The sequence below is a fragment of the Equus asinus genome, chromosome 3, assembly GCF_041296235.1.
Source record: "Equus asinus isolate D_3611 breed Donkey chromosome 3, EquAss-T2T_v2, whole genome shotgun sequence".
In the NCBI taxonomy this organism is placed as follows: domain Eukaryota; kingdom Metazoa; phylum Chordata; class Mammalia; order Perissodactyla; family Equidae; genus Equus; species Equus asinus.
In genome coordinates, this window is record NC_091792.1 from 54,049,637 (window position 1) to 54,064,661 (window position 15,025).

A 15,025-nucleotide genomic window follows, 5' to 3' on the forward strand; every position below is an offset into this window, starting at 1 on the left:
ATCGAATTCAAGAGAAGAAGAATATTTTTGGCATGTAAAAATTGTATAAAATTCAAGTATCAGTGTCCACAATGTTTTATTGGCACACAGCCATGCTCATTCATGCATCTGTGCCTGGTTTCCTGCTAGAATGGCAGAGTTGAGTAATTACAACAGAGAGAGTACAGCCCATTAAGTCAAAAATATTTACCATCTGGTCCTTTATGGTAAAATTTGCTAATTCTGGGTCTAGAGCACGACTGCGCCTCTAGCACCTGAAACTTAATAAGTGATTATTAACTATGTGTTAAATTAACTGTGAATGAATGCATGTGAATGAACATAACTGGACACAAGAAAAAGAGAAGACAATAAAGTCTCAAATATTTCACTGAAAACTAAAAACAAATGAAAATTGGAATCAAAATAGATTTCGTGGTTTAGGGAGAGATGAGCAGAGTCAGATTTGCTAAAAATATCAGTAAGTTACTAATCTTATAACGTGAATGAAATTAGAGCTTTAAAGAGGTATATGGTCGGGGGGGGGCGGAAGGGAAAGAGACTCTGAGAAGTTCAGAATGCCCTCCCACACTCATCATGCTTACCATCTTCTTGAATTATTCAATAATGGCTGGTGAGATAGTTGATATTCACTCACAGGACAAATATTAAATTAAATGATGAACACAAGTATACTTGATGTTTCTTCCAACCTAACAGAATAGAGAGAAATTATTTTTTGAAAAATATTTGGGAGCTGGCCCGGTGGCACAGTGGTTAAGTTCACACATTCCACTTTGGTAGCCCAGGGTTCACCGGTTCGAGTCCCCGGTACAGACCTCAGCACTGTTTGTCAAGCCATGCCGTGGCATGCATCCCACATAAAGTAGAGGAAGATGGGCATGGATGTTAGCTCAGGGCCAGTCTTCCTCAGCAAAAAGAGGAGGATTGGCAGCAGATGTTAGCTCAGGGCTGATCTTCCTCAACAAAAGAGTATATTTGTTAACCTCAATATTTCTCCCAGGTTGCAGATTAATAGTATTATGATAATATACACACACACAAAAATTACTACTAATGGCAATTCTGTCTATGTTGTCTTTCAGAACATAAGAAGTAAACTGGTTTCCAGTGCCTCTGGCCTTCCTGTGCAAAGCAGACAAAGAGTGTATGAAGACTGTTCAAATATGTCAGAGACTTCCTCCCATGATTCTTTCTATGATTCCCTATCAGACATGCAGGAAGAAAGCAAGAATACTGACTTCTTCCCTGGGCTATCTGCTTTTCTCAGCCAGGAAGAGATAAACAAGAGTCTTGACTTGGCCCGGAGATCTATAGCCAACTCTGAGACAGAAGATTTTGATTCAGAAAAGGAGATCTCACAGATTTTCAACACCTCTCCTCGAAGCCTCTGTGAAAAACCTTCTCATAAGGAGACCAAATTGGGTGAGCCAACCTCCTCAGGAAGACATCATGATAACAGGCCACCACCTGTCCAGCCTCTGCCAGAAGAACAAACTGAGCCTATCTCTTCACCTGTTTCAAAGAGGAAGCCTGCCATGTCACCCTTGCTTGCCAGCCCCAGCTATATCCGGAGCCTGAGAAAGGCTGAGAAACGTGGTACAAAGACTCCCAACACAAGTGTAAAGCCCAAACCAGCGTATCAAGGTAAGGCTGGCCCCCAGAGCCAGCTGTGTGACAAGGCAGCTAATCTCATCGAGGAGCTGACATCCATATTTAGGGAAGCGGCAAAGCCAAAAAACAGAAGCCCAAATGGGGAGTCCTCATCACCAGACAGTGGGTACTTGTCTCCTAAAAACCAGCCGTCAGCCCTGATGAGTGCCTCAGCCAGCCAGAGCCCCACTGAAGACCAACAGGAGTTGGAAGCAGAGGCCAAGTTACCCAAGGCCAGGCATTGCTACCAGACAGACCAGAAGGTGGCAATGCCATGCAGTACCATCTCTCCCCCACAGCCCCAGAATGCTCTTCGCTTCCCTTCAGCTCCTCGATTCATCCAGAAGCTGCGGAGCCAAGAAGTGGCAGAAGGAAGTAGAGTTTATTTGGAGTGCAGAGTCACAGGAAACCCAACTCCTCGAGTCAGGTAAGAATTTTTATTATGAATATCAAATGATTTTGTGTTGACTTTTGGTTTTAATTTAATGTGGGAGGAGAAGAGATTTCCTGTATAGTTAGCCCTCTGGAGCCTGAGGTAGTGTTTTCAAGTATCTGCAAGGCAAAGCACTCCAGAATTGCAAATACTAGTTCTACCAGTTGTCCCTGGAGGGGTATATCTGTTGTCATGAACCAAGTGCTACTGATTAAGGGGAGGGCAAAGGACTGGACAGGCAGAGAGGAGCACACACAAGCTGTTATATAAGACTCCAGCATTAATAGCAACCAAGGAGACTTAAAACGTGCAACTGATTTATTCCAAGTACTGGGAAAAGTGCGTGCATAATTTGAATCTGAGTGGCGGAAGGTCATTGAAAGAGTGGCCAGGACTAGAAGGCGTCTGGCAGTACAGAGATGAAATGCACAGGAGTGCAGAGGTCAACCACGAGATTAGCCCCCAAATAGATATTCTGGTCTAAGGAATGGGCTAAATCATCACACATTCACTTAGGATAAGCACACCCACACACCGTCAATGTGATGTGAGCAGGGAAGGCAGAACTTTTCTAACAAAGACAGATTCATTTGCCAAATGGGGAGCATTACAGGTCTGTTACTTACACATAGGTTCTGGCCACCGGAGCGTGGGTAAAGCAAAAAAATAACAATTAGGTGAGTGTGCAGTTAGTTGTTAGGAGTCAATAAACACACCGCTGTGTCCATTATAATTTCTATACATTCTTCGCCTTTAATTGCAGAGTTTACGCTTCTGTGCAAAGAGGTTAAGAGGAGGGACCCTGGAGCAGACTACAGGGTTTCCGATCACGGCTCCACCTTTTACCAACTGCGTCTCCCAAGCAAGTTACTTGGTGACTCAGTTTCTTCATCTGTGAAATGGGGATTATAATAATACCTACCTCATTCTATTTTATGATGACTAAAGAAAACAATATGTGAAGAAAAATAAAACAGTATCTTGCATAGTGACCACTGCATTAGCATCACCTATGATTTTTATGATTTCTCACTTCTTAATTTCATATGCCAGAATGAAAATAACCTTTCAAGTCAGGATTGTACTACCAAAAAATGGGCCATTCATTCATTGACTTTGAAAGTTTTGCTTTTATGAATAAAGAGTATTTTACCTAAATTATGTAAATATAAAAAAGTAAATTCAAAATTATGAAATTTGGCAAAATGGTAGAGTAGGCATTTGGCTGAAAATTGCAACACTGGTACTTTCTTATTAATATAGCATTTTATAATCACATACTCTCCCTCTCACCCTATATTCTCTAATGCACACTTTGCTAGAGTTGGTTTCTCAGTTTAGCAAATCATCGCTCACAAACCTGAAGTAGGCGCCAGCATTACTGGCTGAAAAGTGGTGTAATTGGAGACAGGAAACTTTTTTTCCCCAACCTATTTGTTCACCTACTTCACTTTGAGTCATTTTTTACAGTAATTTTACTGTAGTTCTTTCAGACACTGACAGCAGGGGGCAGTAAAAAACTTCTTAATGGGTTCATCTAATTAAATATGTCATCCTAAATTCTGCATTTATATATCTTTTCCATAAAGAATTTTTCTTATCATTTTGCCTATGATACAAATGAAATTGAGTATTTCTTTTGGATTCTATTTAGATTTTTTTTAAACCCACTAATCTTGGGAATAAATAATTCTTCATTAGAAATACAGTCACATGTCACTCAAAACAGTCCCATAGATTTCCAAGTTACATGTGGCTCCACTTACATTTACCTCCAAAATAGGCCCTTTCTAAAGGTATTACCGTGGCAAGTAAGTATACCATACCCTTTCAAAAGTGACAAAAAGCAATCCATTTAACATCAAATGATTAAATCAGCTGAGCAGACTGTAATTACTGTATTAAATTTCACTTAACCATTTGGTAGTTTGCAGGCCATCAAATTCATGCTTCTGCCTCTTTTCTTTTCACGGGGGAAAGGGAATATTAATTTAGCTAGTAGCTACAGAATTATTAACTTAACTAATGTTCTCTTGTCATCTCCCAGTCTGCCAAAGCCCACAACCAAAGTTCATTAGTCATTAAGAATTGTGCCCTTCTGGACTAATTAAGTCTTCGATGAGAATGCTCCGTTGTTTAAAGTTAGCTGTTCATTTCTGTATTCTTTTGAGTTTTTTGTTTTGGGGGGTGTTGTGTGGGTGTCTTGGGGTTTCTTATGAGGAGAGTGTAAATGTGCATTGGATTTTCTTAATTTCTGCTCCAAATACCTTACTCCTCTCTGCCACATAGTTGTAAGTGCACCATAGTCTCAGAACATTGAGACATATGACAGTCTAAAGAGAAAATCTGCTTTGAAGGAAATTTTATAGAAGAAAACCTTTAATAAACAGTTTCCTGCACTGGGGCGTTTTAGAACCTGGCTCAGACAGAGACTGGGCAGACATATTGATTGGCAGAGCACTTCCTAAGGTCCCAGAGGCTGGTGACAGGACTTGCGGAGAGCAAGGAGATGTCAGGGGAACTTGGAGCAAGCAATAAGCAGAGGCCCAACAGACACTGACTGGTAAGCACAAAGACAGTCAGTGTTGAGAAGTCAGCAGCTGTACTAAGAGGTGAGTGAGGTGTGGTGTGGGTGTCAATGGTAAGATCTGGACTTACTTAAAAAGAATGCACCACAGGAAAAGATGGCCACTATCAGGATCCAGACACAGGGACTGGAGCACAGGGAGAAAAGTCTACCCTTCAAGAGTTTAATTAAGGAAAAGGCAAGGCTACTGCTCCAAAAGGACAAAAGGACAGAGCAGGAAATAGGCATTCAGACATGATTAAATGAGGCAGGACTTTAGTCACTAAACTTGTGCTAGGTCCAGAACAGGGAAACGAACTGCTACACTGACATGGCTGGGCTGCTAAGATGCTGGCCTGGAGCTTCTTAAATTTGGCCTAAATATAAACCACTTGGTCTGGGAGGCTGGGCATAGTGAAACCTACAGATGTGGACAGAGTAACCCCAGCTAAAGGGAAGATCGATGGAAACGGTGGGATCGAAGCCAAGCCAGTCATTTCAAGGCATTTCTACTTCATATGCAATCACTTCACCCCCCTACAAATATAACTGGCACAAATACCAGTTATAACCACAAACAGCACTGAAAAAATTCTGTTTTTTCTCCTCTACTCTTGCATAGTTCCAATAAAACCCCAACAAAAGAGAGAAAAGCTGTTGGAAGAGAAGCTTGTGTATAATAATTGAAGTTATATACAATTCAGATACTACTCAAATTATATGCAAATTTTTGGCTGACAATTTGAATTATTACATTAAATAAAATCAGGTCAGAATTCATCCATTTTTCTGATTGTATCCTAGTGTTCCATACTTCTCATGCACCACTTTATAACAGTAGAAAGGAGTGTTCTCTCATATCACTCGTCTTCCCTGTTCTCTCCACTCTCAACTTTTGTGAGTTGGTGAAAATTTCCTGAAGAATTTTAGTTCAAAATTATTCCTAGTCCTATAAAAATGAGGCCTTATATTTTCATTTTATACTTTTAATTGTACCCATATTTCATTATGTCAACCATGTATCCTAAACTACTTAAATAAAACGAAACTAAGAAAACTATAAAATGATTAGCCTAATAACAGAAAAATAATTAATGAGTCCTAGAGACAGGACTATAACTCGGGTCTCTGACTCCTGACTGTGTAGTGCAGTGACTCATGGGAAGACGTAGCCAGTGTCACTGCTGTTTTGCTTGTTGTGCCAGGCTTACTACGAGCTCCAGGAACGGAGATGAGTGGAACTGCCATCTCTAAAAATCTGGGGTTGGAATTCATATTCCAAATATCTTTAAAGTAAATGGTATCCTTATTATTTCTAAGACATTTTTCTATATTAAAAAAAACATAACCATAACCACTCATGGTCCTTCTCTTTTATTTTGCAGTAAGTTCATACTGCAAAGTAAGTCAATCGACGTAAAGCAAAAAAATGTTCACAGGGGCTTTGGGGAGGCAGATATTCTACACCAAATAACCACAAACAAATCATTCCCAATTGTGAACAGTAGTCCAAACCATCCTCTTATTCAAACTATATTGCAAAGTAAGTGTGAACAGACTCATGCGGAAAAAAATAACTTTCAAACACCCACTTATGGTAGTAAAAGTAGAATCCAGCAATAGCCCAAGCATGTTTAATATTCTAAGTACAATTACTCATATCTAATCATAAGATGCCTATTAGGTCATCATTATTAGCCTAATAAAGTCTCAATTAATATATGTAATTAAAAGTAATTAAATTCTTTCTTTTTATAATCAAAAGCCAGCACCTCCAATGCCTCCAATTAGTTTGCGTTAGCGAGACTTTGATCAGCATCAAAAGCCAAAACAAGAGGATTAGCCATATCAAACCTATGCAACACTGTCTGTAGAGATTTCCATCCCCTCAAAAGAAAATAGAAATAGAAACAAGCCACCGATTCACTTTTCTTCTAATAGTGTCAGTATGTGGCATAGTATATCCCATTTATTGACCATTTTGGTTTGGAAAAATGTGGCGACAGCACCACCAGCCAGTAGGTTATGAATACAGAGTGCTTGCAAAGGTAAGATTCAGATGGCTTAGCACAGAAGTATTGTTTTTATTAAAGAATATTGTCAACAGTGAGACACCAGATAGTACCATCAGATTATTACTATGCAAAATTGACAATACAAGTCTTGTTACTGCAACATGGAATGTAAATAAGTACAAACAATTTGGGGGACAATTTTGTGATACACAATACAGTTAAAAATGTCCATACACTAAACTTTATATAATACCCAATTGCCTACTTGACATCTCTTGGATATCTAATACACATATCAAATTTAATATATCCAAAACTGAACTTTAGATTTTCTTCTCCTCCAAAAACTTTCTCTTTCCAAATCTTCTCCATGTAAAGAAATGACAAAGACCCTTCAAACTGTTCAAGGAAAAAACACTGGAGTCATCCTTGATTCCTCTTTTTCTCATACCTCATGTCATCCAATCCATCCAGCAAATCCAGTTGGCTCTACCTTTAACATAACCAGAATCTGATCGCTTCAACCCCCTCGACTAATGAGGCTCTGGTCCAAGCCACCACCATCTTTCTCTTGGATATTTGCATTACCCTCCTAATCTGTCTCTTTGTTTCTATCCTTGCTCGTCACAGTCTGTACAGCAACTGGCATGATGCTTTTTAAAGAAACTGTGATGATGACACAGCACAAAGCTATCCAGTGCCTTCTCATCTGACTCAGAGTAAAATCTAGAGTCCTTATAAATATTAATAAGGCCCATTTCTCTGACTGCATCCCCTGCTAATCACTCCTGCTTAGTCCACTCCAGCCACAATGGTGCCCTTACTGTACTCCAACATCCCGGGCATGTCGCTCTCTCAGGGCCTGTGTACTTGCTATTCCCTCCAGTTGGAATGCTTTTCTCCCAGATATGTACAGGACTGGATCCTTCGTCTCCTTCACATGGCTCCTTAAATGTCACCTTCAGAGTATAGCCTTCTGTAAGTAGCCTACCTAAAAGAACAAGTCCTGGCCACCCCACTCTCTAGTCCACTTTCTTGTTCTGTTTTTCTCCATAGAACTTATCTGATACACTCTACATTTTACCTATTTAACTTTTTTTTTCTTGAGGAAGATTAGCCCTGAGCTAACTACTGCCAATGCTCCTCTTTTTGCTGAGGAAGACTGGCCCTAAGCTAACATCCGTGCCCATCTTCCTCCACTTTATATGTGGGATGGCTGCCACAGCATGGTGTACCAAGTGGTGCCATGTCCACACCCAGGATCCAAACAGGCGAATCCCGGGCCACCAAAGCGGAACATGCACACTTAAACTCTGCGCCACTGGGCCAGCCCCAACCTATTTAACTTTTTATTGTCTGTCTTCCTCAGTAGAGTATAAAATCCTTGAGTGTAGGGACTTCCATCTGATTCTTCCTATTGTGTCCCTGGACCTAGAATGGTGCCTGGAAAGTAATAGGTGTTCAATAAAAATGTATTGAATAAGTAAATGAATGAATTCCATTCCTAGGGGAATACCTGGAAGAAACCTTGCTCATGTGTGCAAGAATACAAGTCTAAGAATGCTCATAGCAGCATTGTTTCAAAAGACTGGAAAGAACTTAAATATTTAACAAAAAGAAAATGAATATCTCTCTGAGATAGTGATTTCATTTCCTTCAGGTATATACCCAGAAGTGGGATTGCTGGATCATATGGTAGTTCTATTTTTAATTTTTTGAGGAACCTCCATACTGTTTTGCCTAGTAGCCACACCAATTTACAAACCCACCAACAGTGAACAAGTGTTTCCTTTTCTCCATATCTTCACCAACGCTAGTTATCTCTTGTCTTTTTGATAACAGTCATTCTAAAACAACCTAAATGTCCATCGCCAGATGAATGGATAAAGAAAATGTGGCGTATACACAACAATATAATATTATTCAGCCAAAAAAGAAGAAAATCTTGCCATTTGTGACAACATAGATGGACCTTGAGGGCATTATCCTAAGTGAAATAAGCCAAACAGAGAGACAAATACTGTATTATCTCTCTTTATATTTGGAATCTTTAAAAAAGCCAAACTCATAGAAACAGAGAGTAGAATGGTGGTTGCCAGGGGCTGGGGGCTGGGGAAAATGGAGAGATGTTGGTCAAAGGGTACAAACCTCAAGTTATAAAATGAATGAGTTCTGGGGATCTAATGTACAGCATAGTAACTATAGTTAACAATATTGTATTGTATACTTAAAAATTGCTAATAGAATAGATCTTAAATGTTCTCACTGCACACACAAAAACACTTGCAATTATGTGAGGCGATAGGTGTGTTAACCAACTTTATTGTGGCGATCATTTCACAATATATACATGTATCAAATCACCACATTGCACCCCTTAAACTTACACAACGTCATATGTCAATTTATCTCAATAAAGCTGGAAAAAGAAAGGAAAAATGGATAACTTGTGATCTATAGTCATACAATGAATGAACTAGAGCTTCGTGAATCAGAATGACTGAAACTCTCAAACAGAATAGCAATCCAAAAAAACAGAAAGTTGCAAACAAATACATACAGATTGCATGAATAAATTTATCCATACGATGTTAAAATTGTGAAACAGTACTGTTTCAGGCTTAGAGGTGTAGTAAGAGTATAAATAAATGAATGGGAATGACAAATACTAAATTCCAGGTAACAGTAAGCTTAGAGATACAGAAGAATGTCACCGGTACGGGGATGAACAGAAGACTTCAACTGTTTGCCGTGTTTTATATCTTAAGACAAGTAATACATTCACAGGTGTAAATTATACTATTTTTATACTTAATATTGAAATATATTGGCTTTTTATTTTATTCCATTCTTCCAATTATGTGCTTGTACCTTCAGCAGCAATATTTCTAATGAATATTAGAAAAACATCCAGAAAACATCTGGTGTTAAGCGTTGTGAATTGGATAAGTTGGCTTTTAGCTGTTTGCCCTCAGGAGTTATAAGTTAATCAGTTTTCTGGATTGTCTTAGTTACATTTTAGAGCTTTTGAATTCATGGTGTTTTCAATAAAATATTATAAGTATTCAGTCTTGTGCCAAAGATCTTTTATGGTGTAATCGACCCAGTTTACTGGCTGCAAAGGGTACAAAAATTTGTATGAATCTCTCATTCTTGAGAAAAACGTCTACATCTAGACACACACACACACAAACAGTACCTTTTTAGAACCAGCAAAAGTAAGTCTGAAGATTAACAAGATTTGCGTATCTCACCAACCGAGCTGTCTCCTCTCCCATCATCATATTTGGGCAACAGGAGCAAGAAAAGAGGGCAGAATGTAAGAAAACAGCACCACTTAATTTTCTAGTTTTCTCCTTTCTCATTCTTTTATCATTTCTTTTAATTAATTTTTAAATCTGTTTTTTTTTTCTTTTCTATACATTTGCATTGAACTGAAAACCTAAATCTTTTATATTTTACAAAGGACAATAAATATTTCCTAGAATGTTAAATTGCCATTGAACTGGAAACTGAAAGAGATCAAGCAACGGACTGGGACCTTTATTTTCACTGCAATGAAGATACAGGCTTCTCTCTGATTTCTCCACATAGGTGATTTCTGTGATTAAAGGGATCTGACTTATCAGGCTGTTTTGTCCTCTTTCCTATCTTTTCCATTCTTTCTCCACCCCCATTTCTATCTAAAATCTTCCCACTTGTAATTCATACTTGAAAAATTAGCTACACTTCTACAAGACTTTAACTGCCAAAAGACCATCATTAATGAGAATATTGAATCTGCTTCTGCAGACAAGAGAGTGAAATGGGATAAATCACTGAAGCCAGGAAATATCACCCTGTTTGTGGAGTTGTGTGACAGCAGCTGCCTTGTCACCTCTTCCTGGTCAACCCATGACACCACGATGCCGTGATAGGCCCATTCCACTGTACGTAGCAAAGCTGTTTGTATGGCTATCTTGATTCAAATTGATGAATCAAGAAGCCAGTTTGATATTCAAGGCAAATGGGGAGTATTAGTATAGTCAGAAATTTGAATTGGTTATAACAGTCATTGATATCTAGGCATAAAGTAGCAGTAGCCAAATTAGACGGCAGCATCTATGCTAAAGAATTGATTTCAGCATTTCAGTTTATATCTCAGTGGCCAAGTTTCTGGATTTAACAAGAAAACCAATCAATAAATAAGCACCAATGTAAATTTTCCTAAAGAATAAAGGTAGTCACAGATAATCCATTTAGAATTAAAAATATGCTTGTGCATTAAAAATATATGCTCATGGAGCAAATAACAGAAAAGCATAGTGGTTGACAATACAGATTCTGGAGAGAGAGCATGAATCTTGGCTCTATCACCTAGCAGTCAGGTCATCTTGGCAAGTTACTTAATCTTTCAGTGCCTCAGTTTCCTTGTTGGTAAAATGGGAATAATAAAAGTACCTACCTCTAGTGTTATAATGCATGTTAAGTCAATCAACACTGGGAAAGAGTTTAGAACTGTGCCAGCACATAGTAATATCTTAATAAATATTAAGGCATTGTTATGAAGTCACTTATTATTAAGAAGTGTTCAATTTTATTGTTTATTGTCATTGATTCGTATAAACTCCCTACACTCTACCTTCTCAAAAGTCTTTGAATCTATTTCCTTTCTTTAAAATCTTCATACTAAATTCTCTTTGCACTGCTAAGTATTCACAATGGTATAGAGCTTATAGAGGGGGAACATTTCCACATTACAGGCTAAACAAATAATTTATAAGGAATACAGTGTATCTTGAAACGTGTTTCTGACCCTGTTTGGACAGCGAGTCCTAGATTTGTATCTCGAGGTCAGAATCATCCCCAAGGCTGCCATGCAGTAGTCGAATGCTTTCCCCTGGTCTCTGTCTATTGTCATTTTCTGGAAACTTTAACCTCACTTGGCCTTCTGTTCCTTCACTGCTGCAGGAGATGGGATGAAAGCCAAGGAAGGTGATTTCTTTCGATCTCTGCCCTCCCTCTTACAAATAATTATCTCCCCATCCTCTCTTTCTAAACCTCAGTGCTGTGAAGGTCAGCCGTATTGTGGCTTACTGTCAACTTGGAAAGCCTTCCAAAAATCAAATCTCTTTGACCATTGTTTTCTTGCTGCTTTGTAAATTGTTTAGTAATTTTCCTGATTTCGCTCATGGTTACTTGTTAAATATTGGCTAAAGCCAATTGAAAGTGGTTCCCAAACACTCTAGCCACTCCCTGTTTTTGTATTCCAATAATTTCAGCAGGAAGAAAACTCTAAAAATAATTTAAGTAACAAATGCAGGCTTTTCCCCCAGCTCGATAAATTGGCTTTGATTTTGTATTTTCTTCCTACTAAGTATTATACCATACAGCAAAGCTCTCAAAAGGAAAAGAATGTGCTTTTTGAAAGTTTAATTTACTGTTATGCAAACTACTGTGAAACTGTTTGTTTTTGAAAGAATTTGAAGTTTCAGATAGTTTCAGAGTCAAAACTACTTAATGTCTCAAATCTTTTCTATAGAGTTGCTTTAAGTACTTCTTGACATGGTTCTTCACCTGCCTTGGGGCAGTACCGCATCACGGATCACTGAACCAGTCCAGGCATAATTACAGCAATTCAAGAACTCCACTTAGACATTGCATTCTTTTGACGGTTAGAAGGAGTTACTTTATAAATACAACTGTAGCAAATGCAATTATGAGTCTGAAACTTGATACAGCTTACTGTGCTGACCAAGATGCTAAACTTTTCTACCAGTTGGTGTGTTCAAATGATGTGTAAACAATAGAAATGATTCTTTCCCATTTCATTTTAATTTCTTTGAGCCAAGAAATAGTGCCATATTTAATATCTGCTGGAATAGGAGAAAATTCCTAGTCACTTGAGCTGTGGTAGAGAAACCCAACCAAAAGCCTTTCCTGGCAGAAAAGTTACTAATTGCAAGTGGAAACCTTGTTCTCTTTGTCATGAGTTCTAACAGTGAAGTATGGTTCTATACAACAGCATATGATAAATCAGGCCACATAAACAAGCTTCCAATCACTGATTATATATCAACATGTGGGCCAGAAAACTTAAATAAAAGTACCGTAGGGGATACGGATCTTTTTTCCTAAGGTGACAGCTTTTAGCCTTGGTTCCTGGAATTGAAGAAATATTTTCTAATGGAAAAATAGAGAACAAGTCTGGGGGAAAGGATTTCCAAGTAACGGAAGAGAAGCAAAGAAGAAGAAGCGGGAAGAAGAGAAGGGGAAGAGAAGTTGGAAGAGGAAGGGAACAAAGAAAGGATGGAAGGAAGAGAAGGAGGAATGAAAAAACTTCACACCTGAAGATAGTTAGTTCTCCCTTTAAAAGCCAGAAATATCTTCAAAATCATTTTTACCATCACAGAAGTGATCACAGACCCATTGTATCAGCAGAGAATGTTCCAGTTGTGCTTATGCATAGAGAGGTCACTAGATATATAGTTGATGAAATCTAGGGAGATGAGGTAAAAAGTGTTTTTGTTTCAGTTTTAGATTTTGAACTACCAAAGACAAAGATTAAGAATTCTCTACATTATTATATGAATTTGGTTATGATGAAGGGACCAGTGTGGACCAGTAAGCGTTCTAGAATAATAATAATGAGAAGGTATTATTCACAAACAAGAGGATTTTGTTAAGGGTAAGGGCTTAGCTGGCCTCGTCACTCTTGTATGAGGGCTCTGTCATCCCCTAATGAGGAGAACTTAAAGTTAACACCGGAAACTTACTGTATCATTAAACCAGCATCATATACGTCTGTGCAGTCATTGCGCAGAATTATACATACCACTAAACTGTAGGGATCTTATGCTAAAATGTCATCTTCATTCTTCTAAGTCCTTTGCTTATCATTCTAAAGTCACGAGTTAAAATAATTCCAATTTATTTTTCTTGCAGAGCTACTGAAGTTGAAACCTCATGAAAGTTATCATTCTCCTAGTAATATAGATATAATAATATTAATAGCCAACATTTCTTGAGTACTTAGCATGTACCAGACACTCTTCTAAGAGCTTGCATTTATAAACTCACTTATTCCCATAAGGTAGATATTACCATATTTCTTAGATTCTAAGACATATATTTTGTCACATTTTACCATCTCTGTAATCAGAAAGCACCTTGATTTACTGCAATTTTACAGCAAAGCACTTTACAATCACTGTCAGACAACAGTCATGATGTGATTGTCATTGCTTGCGCACACACAAATTTGGGCAGAACTCTTTATTTATTTATTTATTTATTTATTTATTTATTTATTTATTTTAGGAAGATTAGCCCTGAGCTAACATCCACTGCCAATCCTCCTCTTTTTGCTAAGGAAGACTGATCCTGAGCTAATACCTGTGCCCATCTTCCTCTACTTTGTATGTGGGACACCTACCACAGCATGGCTTGCCAAGTGGTGCCATGTCCGCACCCAGCATCCAAACCAGCGAACCCTGGACCACCGAAGGGGAACGTGTGCACTTAACCGCTGCGCCACCGGGCCAGCCCCAGAACTGCTTATTTTGTTATTTTAGTTGAGTTATTTGCATTGTTGGTACTACATGCTGGGTTTTTTTTCCCTCTTAGTGGTTCATAAAATAATGGTGTCTTATGGTGAGTGGCATGTTAGATTCAATGAACTACAATATCACTCTCTCCATTTTAAAAACAAGGAACTAACGGGGCTGGCCCCGTGGCCGAGTGGTTAAGTTCGCGCGCTCCGATGCAGGCGGCCCAGTGTTTTGTTGGTTCGAGTCCTGGGCGCGGACATGGCACTACTCATCACACCACGCTGAGGCAGCGTCCCACATGCCACAACTAGAAGAACCCACAACAAAGAATACACAACTATGTACCGGGGGGCTTTGGGGAGAAAAAGGAAAAAATAAAATCTTAAAAAAAAAAAAAAAACAAGGAACTAAGACATGAGCCCTTTAGGAAAATTGCCCAATTGTCCATTACACTATCCTACCAAACAAAGCAGAGTGTGGTACACAGAACTTCTTACAGAATAATTGTGTTCCAACAGAGTCAGAGTGAGCCCCAGTTTACCATTAGCAACACCTAAGACAGCAGTAATTATTTCTGTAAAAGAAACATGCCTATGAATGGCTTCCTTCCACTACCCCAGACAATGTTAAGAAAATTTGAAAAAGACAAGAGCTACGATCAATGATTTTCTGGTCCTCATGTGAAAACTTTACACTCCTGTACACTCTCAGCCCACTCAGTAGTGTTGACATGATGGAGAGTTGGCATCTTTATTAGGACGAACAACCTCCATTGCCGCAGCTTGTGAGGGCATGGGCTATAGCTTCCACTATCAAAGCCATTTAGCCA

General features: G+C 38.7%; 1 protein-coding gene across 6 annotated transcripts in view; it reads left to right on the forward strand.

Annotated features, from left to right (window-relative positions):
- PALLD (palladin, cytoskeletal associated protein) overlaps positions 1-15,025 on the forward strand; it is a 383,115-nt gene that overhangs the window by 13,908 nt on the left and 354,182 nt on the right. For all 6 annotated transcript variants that reach the window (XM_070505038.1, XM_070505037.1, XM_070505039.1 and 3 more), the window contains exon 2: positions 1,086-2,080. In XM_070505038.1, coding sequence (XP_070361139.1) covers positions 1,086-2,080 — 995 coding nt within the window. The remainder of the gene's footprint in view (positions 1-1,085; positions 2,081-15,025) is intronic.